Source organism: Charadrius vociferus, unplaced genomic scaffold (assembly GCF_000708025.1).
Source record: "Charadrius vociferus isolate BGI_N301 unplaced genomic scaffold, ASM70802v2 scaffold436, whole genome shotgun sequence".
NCBI classification, from domain to species: domain Eukaryota; kingdom Metazoa; phylum Chordata; class Aves; order Charadriiformes; family Charadriidae; genus Charadrius; species Charadrius vociferus.
Window position 1 is genome coordinate 4294696 of NW_009649187.1, and position 23933 is coordinate 4318628.

A 23933-nucleotide genomic window follows, 5' to 3' on the forward strand; every position below is an offset into this window, starting at 1 on the left:
TATTCACCAGCTAGTTTGAACCAGCACCCCATATCCCAGCATTTCCCTTTTACCCAGATGCCTCAGAAAGAGATGACCTTTCTGATCTGGGGACATGAAGTCTGTGCTTCCAGCTGAGAAGGCAGCAGCCCACACAGATCTCGAGCCTCTTGCCAGCTCCTTAGGAAGTAGAAGCTTCCTATCTTACTGGAGCCAGAAAAGCCAAAATGATTTATTTAAGCTGGCCTGTTCACTTCTGTTTCTTCCTTAATTTATTTATCATATGTTTGTTTGTTCTGCTGCTCAAAGCATTAAAGAAATGGGAGGAAAACCACTAGGAAATAGATAGTCCTTTTACTGAGGGGTATTTTGATTTGTGAAGCTGTTCTCATGCCTCCTCAGCTTGCAGCATTCCTCAGCCAGCCTTACCCCTGCACCTTCCAAACATTTAAAGACAGGCTGTATCATTTTTCTTCTCTCAATTCAGACATTTGGGCAGAGCCTGAAAAGCAGCAAATTAGTATATGGTCTCCTCTTAAAGTCCGCAGAGAACAGCCGCAGCACTGTTCCCGCAAGACTGCTCAGGGCTCTGCCGCCCGGGGGTGAGGAAATGCCCCGACCACCAATATTTTGCTATGGCACCTGGGACTTTCTTGCCAGATTTTTAGGATGAACTGCTGTGTGAAGGTTCTGGCCAATTTTGATGAGGTGAATGGCTCTGCATTAGAGTCCTATTACACATGTACTCTTTCCACATCCTGTCCGAACTGCAGGATGATGTTCACTATTAACAAACTGGTGTGGGCGCAGCAGTCGGGTCACTCCAACCCTGCACTAGTTCATGTAGACGGGACTTGGAGGCACTCAGCAGCCCCTGAGTGCAAGCTGAGAGATGTGGTGGGGCTGGAGCTGCCACACAGCAGCTGTCTGGGCTGCAGTATAGCAGGGACAATGCTGGAGCTGGCTTGGAGTCAGAACAGCTGCAGTAAGCCAAAGATGCAGATACCTGATTCCTCACCCAGGTGGGTCTTGTAGGCTTGGTGCAGCACCTTGCTGAAAGGGATACCGGTGTCTGAACTGGCTGGTTTGAATCTGGCCATGTTTAATTTCACGGTACAGTGGGGACTACTGAACATGTATCCATGCAGGGTCTCTGTGGGGATCCTGACCCACTAAGGCTTTTGCAAAATGCAGAAGCAGTATTTGTGTGAGGGTGCATAAGGGTGGAAATTCCTCTATAGGTGGGACACCTGCTGCCGGGAAGCAGCATGGAAGTACTGTAGTCCCAGCTATTGCTAGTCACGTGCTGGTCAGACTGGCTGCTGCTGTTCATACCGGTAAGTTTGCATTGATTCTAGCAACCAACGAACCAGCCCCTGTTTGCTCTTTATAGGAAATGGAGTAAAGAAACTGCAGCTGACATGGAGTGGGGCTGCCCTACTGCCCGCAGAGCGACGAGAAGGCTTGCTCCCGTTCTCTCTCCACAGCACGTACTCCTGTTACGGGGAGTCACTGGGGAACTGTCCTGTTTTCTCCACAGTTTATTACATAAGGCAGCTGGGCTCCATGGAGACAACCCGTTTCAAGGGGGTACAGATGCATGGGGACATAGTCCTCTCTGCGCTGGCCAAATAACTCCTTTCTGCAAGTGGTTGTGGTGACAGCAAGGCCTCTACCGAGAAACACTGATTGGGTGCAATTAAGCATTTCCCTGGAAGTGACAGGATTGTCATAGCAGTGGGATTATAGCTGCACTCTGGGTGCTTCAAGGGTCTCCTCCAATGCTCTTGTGTCAGGTCTTCAGCCATATCAGCCTTCATTGATGGAGCCCTGATGCTCTGTCTCTTTCTCTCTGAGCATGGAATTTCAGACACCGATTCTCCTACAGTACATTTAGCAAATCTAATTGTGGTCCAGCATCTGGAGTCCTGCTTTATCTGGAACTGTTAAACAGGGAGCAGTGTCCACAAAGAATAGTACTAGGTACTCGACGATGAAAGCATATGGAGAAAATGTACCACGGAGCAGTACATAGTCCATGTGCATGCTAAGCTTAGCAGGCCTACGTGGTTTCCTTGTAGGTATTTCACACAAGCGTGGTTTGGCTTTATTTTTTCAGAATCTCTACCTCTCTCTGAGGCATAATTGACATTTTAACCATTTTCAGCCTTCTCCAATTTGTTCATACCCCTCCTTCCATGGGGGCAGGGGGGAGGTAGTGAAACCTATATACTGTCTTGGGGATTTTTCTGAATTCCTTAAATGTTGTTCAAGCCTTCAGGAAGGCCCTGTTCCTCCTGCCCCCCTAGGCAGGCCCTTATAAATGCATCTAGCATACAGAAAGCTGATAGCATGATCCTTCCTATCTTTACCTCTATGGGTGAAATCCTCTTATCCACCCTCAGCAAGTAGAAAAGTGAGGGGCCCTCCAGTGTCTGCTACAGGCAGGTTGGAAGGGTCAGAGCCAGCCCCAGTGATGTCCAGTCCATTACTCCCAAGAAGGCACAGGGGGATATTGTCAAAGGGAGCTGCTACTGAGCAGTTCTAACTAATCCTGAGGGCCAAAGATTTAAGAAGCTACAACTGTATTTCTCATTTTACCTGCCTTCTGGAATCACCTTAATGACTTTCTCGTAGTACCTGGAGCCATGGACGGGTTTTCTCCTAACTATTGGTAAGCTGCTTTCCTTAGTATGTGCAGGTTTTCAACTTGTATACTCTCAGCACCACACTTGAAAATAGACTGTGTGACTGTGGTTTTTCACAACAGACATTAAAAAGAAGTTGACGTTTTCATCAGCTGAAATATTTCATTGTCATATACTTCAGCAAGGTAGAGGAAAAGCAGATGAAGAAAACACCTATGATGTCAGTGTTAAATAAACTCAACACACTCAAATGATTTATCTGGGCCTTTTAAGCTGTACAGCGCTCTTGTTATAATTGCTCTTAATATTGTATAAATATGTTTTATAGGATATTAGTCATATAAACCACTTTCATGAACTTCGCACCAGGCACCGTGTAGTGCCTGAAGTCTACTGGCTAAACATGTTTTATAGTCTAGGTTTTTTGTACAAACAGCTTTCCTGGGGTTGTTTGTCAGTGGACTTTGATCCAAACAAGATTATTGCAGGAAATTCTACCCTGGTATGGAAGGCTACAGAGCTATTTATATGGCATTTCTTTGCAGTAGGTTGGACTCTCAGGAACGGGCTTGCCTTTCTTGTAATATTCCAGTCATCTCTTGGAGAATATGTTCCCTTGTGCATCTGCACTAATGGGTTGACCTACACGAGGCACCAGGGTGGGGGGAGGCTTTGAAAGGGCTGTTCTCTGCTTTGTTTCATCCCATTCTTCTAGTACACGTATCCTTGGGAGAATGTCAATGAGCATAATAGCATAATGAATCCGTTTGTCTGGCAACAATTTATATCATACCTGTTACTCTAAAAGCGAGATAATTTCCAAATCAATAATTAGATTTACAAACATTTACAGACACCATGAATTCTTCTGTTTTCAACAAGACCAATCAGTGACTACTTAGAAGAAAATGTAGTGATTTGATGTATGTGAAAATTTATTTAACTCTGGATCCCAACAGGAAAAAAGTCACAAAGTTATCTGTGGTAAAGCTTAGTTACAGATGTGTATGGTATAAGACAAACCACCTAGTGTCGGAAATGAGATAGATGTGGCACAATTAGAGCTGTGAAAGGCATGAGGTGAACCCATTCCTCCTGAAACCATGCTGTTTTGCTGCTTTCCTCTGAAGGAGAGATCCAGAGCATGTTCAACTTCTGGGGTAGGTGTGGAAGAGGAGAAATACATCACGTGGTCTTAACCAACTCCATTGTAGACTTTGCAGCTTATGTCAGGATTAGTCTTCTTCACCACTCGGATGGAACAGCTTTTCTTGTGGAATAGGCCAACACAGTTCACCCTGTCATAGTTCTTGGGGACTAACACCCTGTTATTGAGAAAGGCAAAGAGAAAATCAGCAGCCGAGACCTGGAGTGAGAAGGATGCTTACCGAACCACAGCCATTCTGGAGCAAGCTACTTGATGGATCAATTTGGTTCATGGATTCCATTAATACAAGCACTATGGATTATCACAGAAGGAATACAGAGCCCTGATCATGGCTGTAACAGATGAAGTGATTTCCCAGTGTTTGTCTGGTCCAAAGGCAGTTCTCCCTTGTCATTCTCTTAGGGATTGGTATAAATTCCCAAATAGAGACGAAACAGAGATTAATTCTGTCTTCCCCATTCAAACTAGGACTTTCTTGATAATAACAAACCATTTAAAGAGTTCTGAATCACCCCAGCATGAATACCTCCCAGTCGAACCTCTTTTCAGCACAGGCTGACTCCCTCCCTCCTATGGCTGAGGCAGCCAGGAATATTTCCCACCAAGGGTTCCTCGGGTTGTATCCTTCCTCACAGACCCTTTATGGGACTCTTTTCTCCCTCACCTCACAAAGAACTTTTCCAGCCTTCTGGGGAGATAATCTTTTCACACCATTATATTCAGGAAGACACAGCTCTCCTTGATATGTCACCTGCCGTTCATGAGGCAGCAACACACAAGAAGATTTAGAAAGCAAATTATCAGAGCAGGACATGTGTGTCCTGTTTTGATAAGCTCTTGGCTGCATGGGAAGGTTGTGGAGCAGCTCTGGTCTAATTAGATACTTGCAAGCAGGCCACTGGTCTGGTGCAGAACTGCAGAAACCCACAAGAACGTGTGTTGTGGGGTGTTTAGGTATCTGGAGACAAGCTGCTGAATAGAAGGAGGAAGAAAACAGGCTAAAAGATACCATACACCCAGTTAGTGTCAGAATCAAAAGAAGGACTGGGTGGTGATGAGGAAGAGATGTGGGCTGGGAAGACCATAACTGTGTTTCATTTTGTTTCTTCCCAAAGAAGTCTATGTGATTGCCAGATTATTCTACTTGGTCCCAATTGGAACTAACTGGGAAACAGGCAGAGGAATTTTGCTCATGCGAGTATGAAATTCCAATGCAGGTGTTCAATGAGGTTATTTAAGTCTGACCATTTCAACCAGTTCCCGAATAAGTGAACAATAATTTGGGTGAACTTACAAGCTGCAGCAAATCATTGCATTCATCTTACACCTGCATTGGTAACAATCTTCAGTCTTCCACACCGCACCAAAAACATAGAGGTTTCTGTTTGAAAGGCACCCTGCAGGCACACAACAGAAAATGATAGCCAGTAGATCAATATGAGCATGTATCAATAGACATAGACTACCGCCTTATGTGTGTGGATCAGCAATCAAAGCATTGATTTCCCTAGAGTCACACCAGGGAAGACTCTGACCCAGTGCTCAGCAGAAAGAATACCGTGTCTTTGCTCCTGATGTGTGCGCAAGTGAATGACATGGCATGATAACGTGGTGGCAACCACATACCAGAGAAGCACTATTCTGCTATTACAACGGATCTGGGAAATGCCTTAGCTTATGGCTATGGTAAGATCTTTCTGCCCTTTCTCATATTAAACATACAGGTCTAGACTTTAATTTCTCACTCCTCCCCAATTCATATTAGACTTCAGCTTGCTCTGCTAAACTGAACTTAAACACCAGCTGTGTCGTCTTTGCTTTGATTTTAGTGTCAGGTACCCCCCTCAGGTTAGTCAATGCTGCTTAAAAGTACATGGATTTTGCCACCTGGCAAGGACTTCAGTTATAGGTCAGCCCATAGGGTAACTATTGAACAAGTTAGAGCCTCTCTCTGTGTCCAGAGATGCCTCCAGATGGGTTGATTCCTGAATATGCATCTGTTCGGATCATTCCTCGGCAAAGAACATATTCTACTATTCCAACATTTCTAAGAAAAAAAAAGGCTTTGAATCTCAGAATTAATGCTTCAGGGATGTCTAATATATTTGCCATTCTTACCGTATTTGCTGGCTGGTCTAAAGTAACAGCGAGCATCACACAGATTCCTTGAGAAGAGAAGGATCAAGAAAAGGAGCAGCAAGAATTTCTAGAAAAGAAACAAGAATCTTTCTTTAAAATTAGGTGTTTTTTTCAAAGGTCTAGCAGATTAGCTTGCACAAAATTAAGGATGAGTCCTACTATTCCTAGTAAAATCAGCTTTAAAAAATGCTTGCAGTGGACATGCACACACGCGTGCACACGCACACACTCACACACATTATAAGCTGCTAACTTACCATACTTGCATGGGCTGCTCACATTTCGCAACGAGGAGTAGTGTGTATTTATATACAGTGAGGAAACAATGGCCAGTGCAAAGGGAGGTGATGTAAACGTGAGCACCCCGGGTGCCAATGGGCATTCTAACCTGTTCCGATCATCGATCAGAAGGTGGCACCTCAAAAAGTCTTGCGAAGTCTTGTTTTGTGCGCTGATGTACGTTGGCATCTTGATCTCCATTGTGCTGGTGTAAATCTGAAGAAACTCCAGTAGATGCACCTAGCTACTCCACATCAGCATTGGTGGCAGTGGAAGGGTCTGACCCCCCGAGAGCTACGCCTCCAGAACTGGCAGGCCACCAAGGAACAGCGGGGAAAGGGCAGGCGCTAAGCAAGGCAGCGGCGCACTATTGTTCGGCTGACCTGCCGCAGGGAGATCGCCCCCAGGTGTGGGACAGGCCATTCATACAGTGCAGTGGTGTGGAGAGTCCACTGTTCTCAGCCTGATTTATTACCATTTCAATTATTTCATATGAGACACATACTTTTGTCCCTATGTAGGGACCTGCAGGGACTGGTTGTAGTTTTGTATCTCTCAGTTGCTGAAGCAAAGCCAGGCCTAGGTGATGGAGGCAGATCTCCGTGACCGGATAGCACCTTTTTGGCAGCAAAAGTGAGATGAACTGTGCATTGTCTCAGTCCAGAAGTGAACATGACAGTCAGGATGATTGTCACTCATGGCTTTTTTCCTGACAGCAACAACAGTGATGCTAAGGATTGGGGGAGGCAAAGAAAGCAAAAGTTCCAGTTTTCTTTCACCATATACATGCCTGCCTCAGACACAGCTGGAATCAGACACAAAGAGTAGTGTTGTTCCTGCAACGCTAAAATGAGGACGTTTCTTTCAATACACATCTTGCCGTAAGTGTCCAGGGCTTTATGCAATTAGACCATTGCAACACGTAGCATGTGAGGCTGCATCTGAAAACCAGCCAGGAAAACTAGCACAGATCCCTGTGGCTGCATCGGGGGCTGGAGGGATCCAACGCTTTACTGAATTGGAGCATAGACATAACAAGTTTTAAAAGTTACCAGAGGATTCCCAGCATAATGATTTGCATTAATTCCATTAGCTCGGCTCTTTCAGCACACCTAGGTTTAATTAGACACCTTGATTGCTATGGCTGAACTCATTAGTTTCCACTGATTGACAAATAGCTCGAGGAAGCAAAGCTTCACTGGAAGTGGTTTCTGCTTAAAAGGGGCAGTGGCAGAATGAGTGTGGTCTCTTGGGGGGGGAGGTAAAGGGGCAGTTGTGAAGGTGGTGGCTGCTCTTTGTTGCAACTGAAGATTTGATTTATGTAAGTTCCTTTTGTTCATTTGTTTGTGTGTACTTAGTGAGAAGCTTTAAACCTTCTATTGTAGTTTGCTTTTGACTTTGCAGTGCAGCCATTGAGGTTTTTGTTAACCTTGTGATTTTGGTAGCTTATGTTCTCTGTGTGTGGTTCTGCTGCAGGAAACAGTTGTGGTATCTAATGAAGTGCCTTGAAAAAAAACTCCTCTGGTAATCCTTAAATGAATGAGCTTCTATCTGAAGGGAGTAACTAGCTCAAAATGACTTTGCTATCTATGAGAAGCAGTAACATGAAAATGTAATGTATCTTTTACACTAGTAAGCCTTTAAGTATGTGATATGAATTTGTTTTTGTTTTAATTGAAAGCATTTGATTATGGTCTAGTGTAACTAGAGGCCAGACCCACTTCTGGCCTGTCCCTGCTGTAACTCTTGACAAATCTTGTGCTGTTTGAGGAGGGGTAAATGTTAGGTTTGCAAGGAAATATACCAAGCAACTTTTGACTTGAAGGTCATGGTGGATTCTAAATTATTCTCTTACTTAAGATGATTAATTTACTTAATTAGTTAATTATCCTTTCTTCCTTGGAGAGAAATAACTATATTAATAACTTTCTTATAATTCTTGCTGTTTCTCAGGTAGACAAATATTTAAAATAGGAAACTGAACTGTAGTGTGCTCAAGACTACTGCTGCCAGAAAGGCCTGGTAGCTCTACCTCCTTAACCTGAGATGTACATTAAAGCATGCTGTGTGCATTTTTTCCATTAAAAAAAAAAAAAAGGCAGCTTAAAGCATCTTGCAGACTCAAGACTGAAGAAACCAAATACTTATGAAAGCCTGTAATATTGAATGAATTGTCTAGGAGATCTGTAGCAGCACAGAGGCTGAACCTGTCTCCTCCTGACCTGCTTGGACCTCTCCTCGTGAGACAAACAAGGCTTTCCAGGTCAAATGGGTAACAAAGGAGTAGAGAGGATTCTCTGTTGTGCAGGTGTAAATGAAGTTGCCTTCTGGGGCTGCAGTGTTAAGCAAGTGTCCTCTGGGGTTTTCTCCGTTAAGGGCAGGTTAAGTTATTGTAGCCTAGCTTTCCTAGCTGATGGCTGCGATGAGTGAGCAGGTTGATTACCTCTAAGACCTGGAGACCATGGCAGCTTGCTGCTTTCCCTCTGCACCTTCTCCCTTGGGGTCTGTTGCGCTGGAAGGGCTCACAGCCCAGCTCTAGGCATACTGACTGAAGTAAAACAACTTCCTTCACTGGCTGTGGGGGTACGGCAGCAGTTAATGTATGGGTCTCCTCAGCTTGAGGTCCGTGAAGCAATGAGAGGAACGTCCAGCACTGTCTTGCCCTGTTTATCTAGCTCCTCTGTCTGCCAAACTAAACTGGTCAAATAATGTAGCGGCTTGACTAAAATAGTGGCTCTGTGCCAGGTCGAGGAGGCAATTCTGCCCTGGGAAGCTTTTGCCAATTAGAAGGATTTTGAGTTTTCTGAGGAGATGCCTGGAATTGGAGAGTCTCAGCTGTGGCACTCCCTCAAACCAGAAGGGTGCCTGGGTGGTGGCTCCAGGTCACCAAAGCTCTGACTAGGGTATCAATTCCATAATTTGATTAAAACTTTCTCACATTGAAAACCTCTCTTCAGGAGCCTTTAGTGGCTTTAGCCATGGTCTGCTACTTGTCTGTTGCTTCACCTTGTGTTTCCTGATTCAAAACTAATATACTGCTTAACTACTAAATGCTCCAGTGGGCTTCAAAATTGGATTAAAGCACACAAATAAATCTGACCTGACTTCAAAATGGTTCACATCAATCTGTTTTAAAGAGAAGCTAGGAAGGGAAACTAATCTTTCTCCTGGCTCTGACAACTGATTGCTTCCCTTCTTAGCAGAACTCCTGGGATGGAGCCTTTAGGTAGGACCCTTAGTTGCATTCATGTGTGTGCAGCTTCTGGGAAATCAAATGGACTTAATGAAATTTGGTATTTTCCTCAAAAGCACCACCTGTGTGATCTGGCCCTTGCCAGTAAGAATATGGTTTGTTACTTATCAGAGGTGCAGCAGCACCTGTGTGTTCGCCACTTGTGGTGGGTAGTACTGTCTTCCCTCTGCAGGATGGATTCAAAATTGCCTTCCTCATGCTTTTAGGTTATGCAAATGCACCCTGCCCAAATCCTCTCCCTAATGTAAATTTTCAAAAGACATTTCTCTATTGAATCTCCCTTTCTTTCCCCACTGGTCTGGGGCAGATGGCCGTTGGGTCATTTGTATGTGTGGGGTTTTGTTTATTTTAAACTTGAAGCAGTTCAAATTGTTTAGCCTGTGTGCATGCTCCCCTTTGTCCAGCTTGGCTGTGTCTCTGGACATGCTCCCTTTAAAGCAAAAATTGAGTTCCCTAGCTGCTGCTTGTGCAGAAAGCCTGGCTTTTATATCATTTTGCTGAACGGTTTAAGAAACACAAATGCAGTGTTAACACCTCCACTACCTTGAATAGAGGTAAATGTGCTTTTTCCTTCCTTCAGCACTAAGATTGCAGAGGGGGTAGTTTTGGTGTCAGTCCACAAACTTATTTAGATCCCAAGGTCCCACTTGCCTTCAGCAGGGTTTAGTCCTTGCATAAACCCTGAGTCTGAGTTCAGAGCAGCTCCCTCTTGTTTTGTTGGCTATGCTGCACTCGTGACATCTCTCTGCTCTTTTCTTCCCCTCTCCTGGAGAACACACAGCAAAGCACAGGGTACTCCAGCTGGAACAGGTACATGTGCACATCTGAGCTGGTACGGCATGAAAAGCCGGTTCTTGGATGACAGTGAACCTGGGTCGCTGCTCAGGGGTGGATGAACTGGGCTCTGCCAGGCTGGAATAGCAGTGTCTGTCTTCCTGTTAGACAGGAAAAAAATACTGGAAGAACAGTGTTACTGTATCTGTTACTATCTTTGGTGTAATCTAGCTTGAATGACCATACAAGGGATTAACTCTAGCGTAGGTTTGTCATGGAAAGCTTGCATGTGCCAGTGATATCAAAGTGCAGATGGTAGAGAAAAACCAAGGTTACGTGTTTGGTTTTTTTTTTCCCTCCCTCTGACCTAGTGAGTGAGAGCTATGACTTCTTTCAGCAGTGCAGGGCCACAGGTAGCTGACCGCTGCCACTGCCTGCCTTCATCTAGAGGAGTGTCTTGCTCCATTTCTCGAGGGGATTCCAACTGGGAGGCAGATAGGGGGAGCAGTAGCTGCGCATGAGCCTCTGGACCTTACTCCTCTCATCCCAAACACAAGGGCAGCCCAAATCCCTGAAGGGCAGCTATTCTTCCAGGGGGCTGGGAGTAGGGTTTGGTGCCTGTGGGTGCAGACAGAGCCAGCCCCATGGTGGCCCTGAGCTTCTCTATGGGAACCAGTAATGTCAGCTCTAGGAAGATGTCCTCGGCTCTTGAGGATTTCAGAACTGAAGTGAGCCTGAAGTTTCTTAGGTGTTGACTTACTCTGCATGTGGCAAGCAACTACACTGGCACTATCGTAAAGTATTCCTAAAATGGCTGGGCTTTGAAGAGCTCCCCTTAAGCTAATGCTACCAGCTGTAGTCAAACTCTGTGGGAGAAGAGTTACTCCTAGGCTGAATCTCTACTGTCAGCTGGACAATGAGCTATTTTGACAGCTAATTTATTGGAACTGCAGTAGGAGGCTAAAATATTTTAACATTATCTATTAGTTTGACAACTCTCAGCACTTTCATATTTATCAACTTTCCTGTCTTTACTGAACATGTGACTGAGCCAGGGAAGTTCTTATTTCTCGCCTGACTAGAAACCAACGAAGTCCAACCACTTTGTGTGCTGCATTCTCCTGGGCTGAGTGCAGTCACAGTTGCACGCTTGGCTCCTCCCAGGATCTCAGGTAGATGTGCATGGCCCAGAGCAAACTGAGAATTGAACCTTTTCAGGCAAGAAGTTAAAGTAATATAAATGCTTATTAGCAGTGATAAAAGCTCTCTGTTAGATGACATCTAGCTAGGAACAAAAAAGTCATTAAATACTTAATGGTTCTGCTTGTGTAGAGCATGAGGATCTTGCTCTGTCTAGCAGAGGAGATCCCTGTATGGTTTTTCCCCCCTTCCTTGTCCCCACTGGATCCATTCATTTAATGATAGTTCTGTCTTGACTTCAGCCATTCCTGAAAATACAGATTTCTCACAAAGAGGACTGAAATCTGTTTCTTGGTGACAGAGGACTGCAGGAAGCCCTACAGTAGTGATGGATGTCTACTTGATGATTTGCCGTCACAAGACAACAATCTTCACTGAGGCCAAAGAGACAACAGCTGTGTATGAGTTGGAAAAAGATGGTGGAGGGAATACTGAAGAGGCCACCAGAGGAGCAATGGCTCTACAAAGATCACCAGCTGCTAGATGATGATGATAGGACTTTGCTAGATTGTGGCTTAAGCAGCCAAAGCTGCTGTCCTCATGTTCTTGCCTCAGTGGGCTTGGCTTTATTTAGACCTGGCAATGGCACATTTGAACCATTGTGTATTGACCCCTTCTCAAGCACTCCAGAGCTACCTGTTGTTACGAAATCACAGGAGTCTGGTAGCACCTCTAGTGAGCAAGCCTTGCATTAAAACCAGCATCTTCTGTTTTGCCTCTTGCAGACAGGGTGCTGGTCTTGTCCATGTATCCTGCGTCCATCCACACCCTTTCGAATGTGTCTATCTGCCCAATAAAGCATTGCAATTCAATTACATGATGTCAGTGTGCTGTGGTGTGCAGGCAGCCAACACAACAGTTTCCTGGGATCCTTCTTCCAAATTAGTGCTGGAGGAGAAGGGTGGCAGCAGCTGGTTACGTGTGCACCTCCTGAACAGTAAGTGGCATGTTCTGCCATTTGTGTTTCTTCTAGCCAATGCCTGTGGCCTTACCAGCTCTGAACTGCCGGGGTTTTTGGGGGGGAAGAAGTGTTGCACGGACTAACTTGGTACCCAAGCATTTTCTTCTGCGGCGCCTTCTTGATTCCTGACAGTATTACCTCTGAAGAGTTTGGCTGCAATTCCTGGGGGACAGGCATGCAGAAGGAACTTGTAGTCCTGCCTGTAGCAAAATTTTTAGGAAGACTATAACCTTAAGACCTGAGCAGAGGTAAATTTAGCAAATGGAGTTTATTACCTTCAAAGTTAAGGGATGCTGCACTAATAGAATGCACAGTTCTAAAGCTGACATTAAGTACAGTTACTGGCATGGAACTGGCATGTTGAAAATCTCTATCAACTGGGCAAAGATTTTTCTTCAAAGGATTAGGAATTTACTCTCTGGCATCTGCCTTCTCCGTTTTTGAAAGGCAAGAAAAATACAGTGGAAAAAGGGCAGTATAGCCAGAAACAGGTATAATAAAACTGCATTTTGACATGTCTGTAAGAAAGAAGTTGGTTTCCACAAGCTTTAAAGCAGGAAATTGGTCCTATCAATGCTTCTACTGTTAAGAAAGATTATGAAGTCATTTGTGTTCCTAAACAGACTTGACAGTAGCAGGTTTTTGTTTTTTCTATGAATCAGCCTATTTCAGAATTAATACTATGCTCTCCCTTTTATTCCTAGTGATGGCTTCAAGCCATCATATCTGACTTAACTCACTGCTGTGCTGCAAGGGGAAAATCCTGTTTTTTTTTCTCTGTTAACAATATCAGAGGTGCTAATGCATCTGCTCCCTGACTGAAACTCTGAAGTACTGTTACTGCTAAGTTTTTCTTCTCCTGTACCACGGGTAATTCAGGCAGGCCAGTCTATGTCCAAGTTGAAAAAACACTCTTAAAACTACTCAGTCCCATCTATGATACTTCCTTGGATATGGACTAAATATATAGACTAAAGACACTTCTAAAATGCCACTTATATTCTTAAACCTCACTGAAACGAACAGAAATTCAGCTCAAATCTGCTGGCTGAATCAGGATCTGGGTTTCTTTGTTCTCCGTAACTCTGACATGTCCATCCACTCCTTCCAGCACAGGAGCACTGAGGCAGAACTAGGATGCCATCTACTGACTGTAGTGAATTTATAGGAGAGAAAAAAGAACAAACCAAACAAAAACCTCAGCAACAGAAAAAGAACATTGCAGAACTGTCATGTCTGTAGAGAAATAAACTGTACTAATGCAGCCGGGCTGTAGTTATAGCAATCTGCTCAATCAGGCTCCTGATACTTCCCACTAGACTTGCTGAAAAACTTAGGTCCCCTCTGAAAGGGGCTGGCAGTGAGCACCAAGCAAGAATTCCGGTATGTCACTCTCCATTCCTTGTGCAATTTTGGTCATTCTAACTTTTGAACCCCTTCTTACCAAAGAGAGATGGAAGAGTGCCCCCATTTAAAAGAAGGACTCAGAAGAAAGTGAAGGAAGATGTTAATGAGGGATATTGGCTGCTCGACAGTAACTATATCTTAAACGTAGGCCCAAGGCCAGCCATGTAGCCAAACCAGATGCTGAACCTCTGTGTGTTATGCTCACAAATGTCTCTGCCAGGTTTCAAAATCATGTTACAGAGCTGATCTCTTATCGAACCCATTTGTATAATTTGCTGTTAATATTGGGGGACAATGCTCTGGGCTTGGAATGAACTTGTTCAATAGTCTGCCTTACGCAGCCAAATACTACAAACAGGGACTAACAACAGAGCTGGGAAAAAAAGAGACTTTTGCTAAATAATCCAGTCGATGACTTCAGGAGTCTAAATGACTTTGAATGCTGCACCAAGCCAGACCCCTGCTCACCTCTTCTTGGTGCATCTTTGATGTGCAGGACAGCGTCCCTTTGCTCAGTAGCAGGGCAAGAGCAGGAGAGCACTCCAATAATTTAAGCTCTTGCAGCCCCCAGGAAGCTTCACCCCACCCATGGTGGGGACTGAGGGATAGCACTGTTAGGAGAGATCAAGCGAGTCCCAAACAAGGAACTGAAAGAGGGGAGGCAAAGTGCCTCAGGGAGCTGTTGTACTCTGAGAGTATAACTTGGCTCACTACAGCATCTTAGGGAAGCTGCACAGTCCCAGGCTGGTATTTCAGGCCAGTCCAGCTACCCTGTCTTTCACACCGTGGACTGGAGTGACTTCTGTGTTATACAGCTTAGGGAACGAATTCTCTCACTGTCTCTGAGCCATTATAGCTAGCTGTTAAACAAAACTGCCTGTTTCTGTCTCTGTAGATTTGCCCCGTCTTTAGCAGGCCAGGGCAGCAATGGGAGAAGCCTCTGGAATTACGTTGGAGAACATACTGGAATCTTTTGAAGGAGGTTATCTCATGGTGGCAAAAGGACTGCAGTTTATCAGTGCTCCGTAACGGAGATCTACTTGAAGTATTGACTCTGCAAAAGCACTGAAGCCCTGGAGAAGTGTAAAAAGCATGGGTCAGTGATTGAGACTTATGCGATGAAAGAAATGAAATGTGAAACCAGAATTTTAGGGGGTGGGGAGGATTGTTAAAGTAACCTGGTCCTGCTGAGTGTTTTAGATTTGTCATATGACATGCTTGTTCTGGAGTTTCATGTAAATATCTGTTATAAAGCCAGTCAGTTTGCCCTAAAATAAACCACAGCTGGGTCCAGGGAAACATGCACATGGCAATAGATTGGACGAGAAACTTTCAGGCTTTCAAAAGGTGCCAATGCAAACTTGTCTGCATACCAACACAAGAGTTAACTAAGAGCAAAGTCAACAAGCAAAATTGTCATGAAAGGAACTTATCTAAGTTTCCAAAATTGGCACAAAGCAGAATGAGAACTGCAAATAGCTAGCTTCTTTGGTATGCGTAATGTAAATGAGATAAACACTTCTCTTATGATTGTTTGAGTTGGATTTTAATTTTAAGATTGGGCCAAAAAATCTTAATGGAAACAAAACACAACTGGGTACAAAACTGTTACCTTTTAGGTGATAAGCATTGTTTAATAGGAAAACTTCCGTCAGATTTATATGTGAGTTCTCGTATTTGGGTTAAAAGACTTGGTAGGCTAAGCACTAGATTTCTTTTTTAGGGCAAGAACACCTTTCCAGTACTCAAAAGACTTGCCTTGAAAAGAATTACTGGGAGTAGAGGGTCAGCTATCTGAAAATGCCTTGTTTTCTAGCAGGGCTACCAGGAGAGCAGTGATCTACCAGGTGGAGAGCGGGAAACAGGGGAAGAAAGCATGCCACCTCTTCTGCTCTGCCTGGGCTGTGTTGCCTTCCAAGGTTCTGCAGAGTCTCTTAAACCTTTAACGTGTCAGGGTAATTGCAGAAACTCTGATGTGAAGGTTTCCTTCCCGCTATGTGGAGCTAGTGGTGTTATGATCTAAGGTTTTGAGGGTGGGGGGGTGTATTCTCTGTACGGGGCTGTAGCTGTGTGTGTTGAAGTAGTGAAATGCTAAGACAAAACATCACTTGGCAAAAGCGGGAAGAGCAAAGCAGAGCTCTGTAGCTCTGTCTCTGCTTTCTCGATTTTGAAGGTTTTCTCATCCTCCCACAGCGAGACTACTTGCTACAGAAGGGAGCCAAGTCCCTGCTGTGCTTCTGGTGATCCAAAACTAGATGCAATAGGTAAAATAATCTGTTTCCATGTTACAGTTTGGAGCAGATAAGAGAAAAGCAGACTGCTCCCTGGAGGATTTTTGGATTAGATATGAAATGAATCTTTCCTACTTCTGCATAGCAGACAGGGTAAATCCACATATCATAACAAAACTTTGCAAATCATGGAGAAAGATGCTTGGGTAGATTTCAAATGTAGATAAATAGGTCTGGATCATGTAGGAGTGCCAGTAAGGCTGGCTTTTCTGGAATTTGGGTGCATAGGTCTATTCAGCCTTAAAAAGGACAGTAAATCTTTCGTCATAGCTTACTTAATATTTGGTATTCTCTATAGACATGCCTTACAACTGAACCTGGAAGTCTCTTGCAGACAGAAAGACATCCATAGAATGGTTTGAGTTGGAAGGGATCTTTAAAGATCATCTAGTTCTGCTCCCCCTGCCATGGAGGAAGATCCACATCTGCCACTAGATCAGGTTGCTGAAAGCCCCATCCAACCTGACCTTGAACACTTCTAGGGGCATCCACAGCACTTCTGGGCAACCTGTTCCAGTGTTCCACCACCCACACAGTAAAAAATTTCCTCCTAATATCTCATCTAAATCTACCCTCTCTCAGTTTAGAACTGTTACCCCTCGTCCTACCGCTACGGGCCCTGGTAAAAAGTCCATTCGTGCTGCTACTCTTCCTGTGTCACCTCTGGAAACTAGAAATAGCAACCCTATAATTCCAATGCACCATGGTGCAGTAGTTTCTTGGAAAGTATTTCCAAGTCCTTTAGCCTCTGACCTAAAGTGTTGGAGTCTGTGCTAGGCATGCTGTCAGTAGAAGACCCCTTCAAATACACTGTGTCTTAGCATAGGCATGCAAAGGGAGGTAAACAGGCTCATGACCCAGCTGCTAATGGGGACAGTGTCTCCCAAGCAATGTCACTGGATGTGGATAGATTGTTTTGTGAATGGAAAGCCTTGAGCTTTCCAAGCAGATGAGAGTGGGAAGCAGAAAAAGAAGAGGCAAGGTAGTATTTCTTCTTGCAGTCACGCTGTCAACCAAAGGTTTCCCAAGAAACAGATGTGCTTTGTGGCTGGTGAATTGTGATGCTATGTGCAAGTTTGTGGGTGCAGTCCCAAAATGGTTCTAACCCAACTTCAGCATCCTTGGCAGGTACTGAAGGGATCAGAGCTGGTCATCCAGAACAGTGAGATGGACCAGAATATTGGAAAACAATATTTTGGTGCTAGAATAAGGAAGGCAGTAGCTAGAGGCAAGTAGAAAACTATCAACCTGTACGTGCACTGAATTAAACCAACTAGGAAGCTGGATTCTGAGGTAAAGGCAGCTTATTACTGCAAGAATAAACCTAATAAGAAAATGGGCTCCTCTTTGAGCAGGGCTCAAATGGCATCTGCTGCTGGGATGGCAATAACACAGAGGAAAAACCTCCTTTATGCTGTATTAAAAAAAAAAAAAAAGTTGAAATCTATTACCCAAGCTCAAAAACTGATCTCTCTGCACTTCATTCTCCTATAGCAAAACAGGATGGCCTCACAAATGCCGTCTCCTCCTGGCAGGCAAACATTTTTGCTCCTCTATGTTGGATATTGGGACAGGCTGTGAATCTGAATGTACTACCTGCTGAAAACAGCAAGATTCACGTCTGAGAACACGAATCCTGTCTGTACGCTGATAGTGCCTGTGCAATACAGGATAAAATAATGGCTTACTTTTTAAACTTCCTCTCGTGGCCTTGATGCTTGGGTAGAGTCCATCTGAAATGACTCAGGAGCTGTACTGGTCCCAGCCTTTGGACAATTTTCAGACATCACATAACGGGATGCCTCATCTGCTTCTACTCTGTCTGAGAGTACTCAAAGTGGCAAACTTAAACACACAGCGAGAAGCTCGGGGTGAATGGATTTCACTGGATTTCAGTCTGTTTCAGAGATTAGATCATGACCTGCAGTGGAATAGAAAAGACTGGTGCCTTCAAAACCACTGGAGAAAAAGAAATTAGTAGACTTTAGTGACACAGAAAAGAAATTAACTGAGGAGGGGATGAAGATGGGCTCATCTTTTGGAAGACTGCACAGAACTTGACTTCTTGTATACAGAGACAACAAACGCAAAGCTCAGCTTCAGTAAAATGCAGGTCACAATTCCAGAGTCATGAACATTTTCAGTTTAGGCTATGGTACTGCAGAAAAGGAATAATTCAGGGGTTCAGAAGCAGGTGTCTCTGTACTGAACTCAGAATATCTCTGCAAATACTGAGAAAGTTTATACCACTGCCTTCAGAAATGTCATCAGAGCATCTTACTTTTTGGTTACTGTTTATATTCTTAGTCTTTGTATTCTCTAGTTTGTAGTCTTTCTGAGTAGTGTTATGATCTTTTTTTTGACTGGTTCTATGAAACAGTTCCTTATCACTAAAAGACATCTGATCAAGACAGAAATTAATCATGTGCCGAAATAGTTGGTTACAAAGCTTGTTCCACAATGCACTATAATTGACTGCATAAATCCACCACAAACAGGTCCCAGTAGCTTCCAGATAAGGGCAGATGTTAGAAAACAAAAAAACTATTTCAGCTGTCAGTTTCAGGTCAGTTTGGAGATAAACTACAAAATAAACTGGTGTTGTAACAGGCAAATTGTCGAGCTAGCTCTGGTAAGCACTTGATCAAAATGCCACTGTCTAAAGATAATGAGGGAAGAGGTATCCCTTGTTCTCAGACTAAGGTATTTTGGGTGTTAAGCTCTGAAGTTCTACATACAGCATCTTCCTGGGCTTCACAAGAACGTTGATTCAGTTACAACCCAATCTCACGCATGCTCCTGGGCAGCCTGTTGAAACCTGTGTCTTATCTGATGTGGAGCACAAGACCTCAACTGGTGTTGCATGTTTTTTGGTAGCCTAGAAAGGAGAAAGTGGGACAGATGCAGTTCAAATCATGCAGAACCCTGCAGATGTAATTTCCCAGTAGATGTAACTGTTACTGCTGTTGATGTACGTGCCTTATGGGTTTAGTGACACCTTTAGTCTATTTGCACAGTGGCATTAGCAGCTTTGGCTTGTAAACAGTTGTATAAAGTACATTATTGTGGGTCCTCCTCCAAGAGGGCATGTGGCAGGCAATTTAAAAAAAAATGCATAACCAAGAAGGTTGTCTTCCTGGGGAAGGAGAAAGGGAAGCAGATGTGGAATAAAACACTGGGGTGTAATTCCTAGGGTCTTGTGTTGTTTACCGGAGCACGTGTGGTCAACGCTGATAGAAGCTGAGGTTTGCCTTGCCCCTGCGGACAGCAAGACCAGGCCTTGCTGACAAGTTACGTGCTCATTCCATAGTTTGAAAGGAGGAACTATGGAAGCTCTGACACGCTCTTTCTGTTATGGGGAAATAGAACGTGGGGACAGAGGATGCTCATAGTCATTTGTGCAAAGAGGCAACTGAACCAATATACCCATAAAGATTACGAAGCATTGCCCTGAGGGAGAGCTTATACCAGCACGTATATCCCTCTGTTATTGTTTGTGGATTTGCTGAGCTTCTTCCCTGTTTGAGCCCAATCCAGATCAGTCTCTCCATTCACCCACAGTCCTGCCCATTGGCCAATATAACAACTTGAATTTCTTAACTGTTATTCTGAATAAAAGACCCTTTCTTTTACCCAAACCCCAGGCTGAGGACTGGATCTGCTGTGCTGTGGGTGCAATGGAAGTATAAAGCTGGGTCAAACTGAGTAGCTGGTGGCTCTTGCAGTTTATAGGTTGGGTAGGCTCCAGGGAACCATATAGGATAAAAGATCATCATATAAGACATTGTCCTAGAAAAGAGAGTTTTCAGAAAGATTTTTAAGTTGCTTTTCATTTCTTTCCCATGTTTTGGGTGGGGTTTTTTAACGTTAATTCTTTAGGTTTCCATCCTCAAAGAAGAAAATGTCATATGAATTTCTGATGCTTCATCTAATTTTATTTTAGCTTTAAGATACAGCTGTGAACAGATAACAGAATATACTCCCTGGCACTGAAGTGTGACTGGAGAAGAATTAAAATTAGCAGCTACTGAGGATGCTTTAAAATGTCAGCTTTAATTTCTGCTCTCAAGGAAGGAGCAAGTCAGTTCTTTCTTCATGGAGAAGCAGAAGGCAGAGAAACGAAGGGAGTCTTTTGTGAGTAGATATTCAGTGTTATTATGTGTTATGCTTTAGGAGTAGATTTCACTCAATAGCTGCATTTTTCAGTGTTTTTGAATTTGTGAGAGAACCCTTAAAAAAAAAAAAGGAAATATCTCCCCATTCCATAATCTTCTGTTAGCCCACCCACGCATTGACTGGGCATTCTTTTGAGTGATTATCTTTCTCCACTACTTTATAAGTGCAGGTCTCCTTGTTGAAAATGCTTACACACTTCTCTTCGTCGTAGTCAACTGGTTTTACATAGCTGTCATTGGAAAAAGAAAGACAAAGAGGTGATGAGACCAAGAGGTAAACAGCTTCTGTTTGAGATGGTATCTACACTTTTAATAAGAAGAGGCTATACTGAAGAGGTGTTAAGGAGCAGAAAAGGGAGCTCAGACAGTGCTCCCAGCTCAAAAGCTACTTTGCCTGCTGCTTAAGCAGGATTAGGGAAGAGCTGTTGCTTACTGATCTGATTTATACCAAAGGGATGTTTGTTGTATTTATTTGCTACTCCAATATCATTGATTCTCCTTTTCAGCCATAATATGTAACAAGAATTGCATGAGTAGTTGGGTGTCCCTATAGTAAAAATTACAGACAGGCTGGAGTATCTTGAGCTGCTGCTCGGAGTAAAGAGGGGCTATGTGTGGCTTTGGGAAGACATGGATTATGAGCAGTAGAAAATTCTTAAGTAACTACATATTCTGTCTTGAATCAGTATCTTGCCTGAAATCATAGCCCCAAGAAGAATTAAGTCCTTTTTTAAAATCAAGAATATTTGTCAGAGGAACTTCTTGCATGTTCAGTGATGATGGTGTTGGGTTAACCCCTAACTTTGTGACATAGAAAGAAGGGTCACGGGAAGTGTTTTGTGCTGCATCATGGCAGCAGAGGAAAGCCCCCACTGCCACTCTGAACTCACGCGGTGCAGCATCTGATTCCACCCCTGGAACAGGAACAATCATTGCAGTCTATGGTCCTCCAGCTGGAATCAAATTCATGCCCCTCTCCATTTAAGTCATGGCAGCCTGAAAACATAGTGCGCAACGTTATTACTTGTACAAAACAGTTGGGATCTTTGTTGGCTTCTTACTTTAACATCTTTATCTGGAAAACATGAAGGGACACCACGACAGCTGGACTGCTACTAATCTAATGCATGGAGAAGGGTATCCTGCATCCCCCCTTTTCCTGTGGTTCTTGGCAGCATTGGCTTTCCTGGAGTAGCTCATCTTTAAGTACAGGAATCGAAGCACCCAGCAGAAAGGAAACTAGGCCCAGACCTGGTCAGAATTAAGAAAAAGCTTTGACTTCTCCCTTCATTAACACCAACTATTGTTGACTCCTCATTTAGAGCAAGACTAAATCTGCCCAGAAAACTTTCCCCAATCCCAAATTGCAGGAAGAAAGCACATATTGGATATAAAATCCCTGCCCAACAGTCTACAGAATAGACTTCCTAAATGAGTGATCTGGAAAGCAGGATTTTATGAAGACAGGACAAGACAGAGTGGAGGATTTGGGTGTTCTAGGTTGTGTCTTTGCCCATAAATATGTTCTGTTTCTTTGGCAATGGTAACTCATTTTGTACTAGTAGTAGCACTAGCTTTCCCACAAAAAGCTCTGTTTTGGGGCACTTGGTTTATTTTACATATTGGTTCAAATCAGCTCTTGTGTTCAAATAATTGTGTGTTTCTTTTGAGTGCGTATTTTCCTTCAGCTCCAGCCATCTGTAGACTGGTAGCCTAGCTGTGTTCAGGAAGAGCAGCCCCAGACTCAAGGGGAGCAGCTATTTTGTCCTGAAGAACTGTCCTTGGATAGGGAAACAACTAATGAGTAAATTGATCAGTGTGCTGAACCCTTGCCAATCTGTTTCCTGCTTTATCCTGACCACACGCAAATAGTGAAAGGCCCTTTACCTCCCTTATATATTTCTAAATATGTTGCCATAGTGAAAATATGAATTGATACTTCATGCAGATGGATAAACTAAGCTTATGCTACTTCCCTGGACAAAATTCACTTGTAATTTGGCCTGTGTCATGCTCCTCAGATAAACTCTTCTTTTTTATAACATATTATAAAATCTCTGCTCTCCATACCCAATTTCTCCCCCATTTCCTAGTGGTTTCTCTCCACTGCTTCCACTTATTTCTAAATTGTGATAAATTGCTCCGAATGGACAAATCAAATCAGGCAGTGCTTGTGCTGGTATCTGTCAAGTTGAGGACAGTTGACTTCTTACCTATGGTCTCGCCACCAGACACCCATGGCTTCAATGGCTGAAGGAAGCAGGAAGCATTGGACAGTGCCACGCTAACGGCAAGAACAAGAAGGCAGGCCAAGATGGTTTTCTGAACAAGAAAGCAGAATTAATATGAATACTTCAGTAACTATTGAAGATATCTTGGTGATAAATGCTACCATTAGAAATAGGAAAATACACTATGGTTTCAAATCAAAATCCAATTGTCTTTTGCAATGTAGACACTTTAACACACAGTCAGGAATACTGAGATACTTAGAAGAAGCAGAGGCAGAGCATCATTCAGGATGGGGGAAAAAAGTGTGTCTTTCCAAGCTGTTAAAATCAAGCATTGCCTAATACAAGATAGATAGACTCAGATACTGTTTGTGAGTGTGTTCTATTCCTTGTCCTTCCCTATTCATTTTTATTGTCACTATTTTCTCCATAGGATTAGTCACCAACTGTCTCTGCCACTAAGCTCACTCAGTAAAAACTTCTTCACTGGAGTCTGAAGCACCCACTGGATGTTTCACCCTAATATTGAAGTTAGGAACAAGCTGAAGAACTTTAGCTGAAGTTGAACTCTCAAGATCTGGCCCTGCTTTGAGCAGGAGGTGGGACCAAATGACCTGCAGGTGTTCCTTCCAACCTAGATAATTCTGTATTTTATGACATTTGTCAACAGCTTTGTCTGGAAGTTCAGCTTAAATTCTTCCGCGAGTCCCTTATCCTTCAATATTCTTTCGAAATGTGCGAAGGGGTTTCACTAGGAATATGAAGGGAATAAGCGCAAGAACTCTAGGATGGAATTAGCTGTGATGAATTTAACATCTTGGAAAGAGAGGAAAGGTAGACCAGCAATAAACAATGACACATACACACACATGTATAATATATTTATACTTGGGGGTTTTGGACAGGGTAGAACTAGTGACTTATAAAAAGAAGTCATATCTGAGAGATGGGAGGAGGAAAAACTACATTTAGTTTTGCAGATGAGAGGTTAAAACCCACAGAACTGCAAAAGAGCTGCAAATGAGTAAAAATCAAGATAATGGTTTTGAGTTTAACTAAATGTTCAGACGTTATCCAGACTTTTCACAAAAATGAAGGCCAGTTCCAGGTTGAGACACAACAGAGCTGCTTTCTGACAGAAAAGAGATTACCTCCAAATATTACATGTAAGTGAAAACTGGTTATAATAAAAAGCCCTAGCTGGAGTCCTGTTAGACGTCTCCTGCCATACACGTGCTGATATCTTTTACCCAAGGTTCTTACCTGCCTGCGCCTATCTGTCTGACTTCCGCTTTCAAAATGCAGAATTTCTACTTTCTCCAAGTTTCTTAGATTTCTGAGTGCTGAGATAAATCCATCAGAACTTCCTTTAAAATCTATAACAAAGTGCCATGGTCTTTCAGAGTATAAGATGTAAAGACTCACCAT

General features: G+C 43.4%; 3 protein-coding genes across 3 annotated transcripts; 1 reads left to right on the forward strand and 2 right to left on the reverse strand.

Annotated features, from left to right (window-relative positions):
• Nucleotides 1–3588: 3588 nt before the first annotated feature.
• Nucleotides 3589–5995, reverse strand: LOC104289729 (beta-microseminoprotein-like; the record flags this gene model as incomplete). Its single annotated transcript, XM_009888725.1, has 3 exons — nt 3589–3952; nt 5090–5192; nt 5914–5995. Coding segments are annotated over 3 exons (315 nt in total), but the record flags the coding sequence as incomplete, so codon positions are not given.
• A 5773-nt stretch (nt 5996–11768) lies between these two features.
• Nucleotides 11769–12135, forward strand: TCEB2 (transcription elongation factor B (SIII), polypeptide 2 (18kDa, elongin B)). The gene is given in 2 exon segments (XM_009888726.1): nt 11769–11849; nt 11851–12135. Coding segments are annotated over 2 exon segments (366 nt in total).
• An 8239-nt stretch (nt 12136–20374) lies between these two features.
• Nucleotides 20375–23933, reverse strand: LOC104289811 (beta-microseminoprotein J1-like). Its single transcript, XM_009888823.1, has 4 exons — nt 23769–23933; nt 22488–22596; nt 21165–21270; nt 20375–20504 (listed from the first exon to the last, which is right to left on the reverse strand). Exons 1-4 carry the CDS (start codon nt 23931–23933, stop codon nt 20375–20377), a joined length of 510 nt encoding a protein of 169 aa, XP_009887125.1.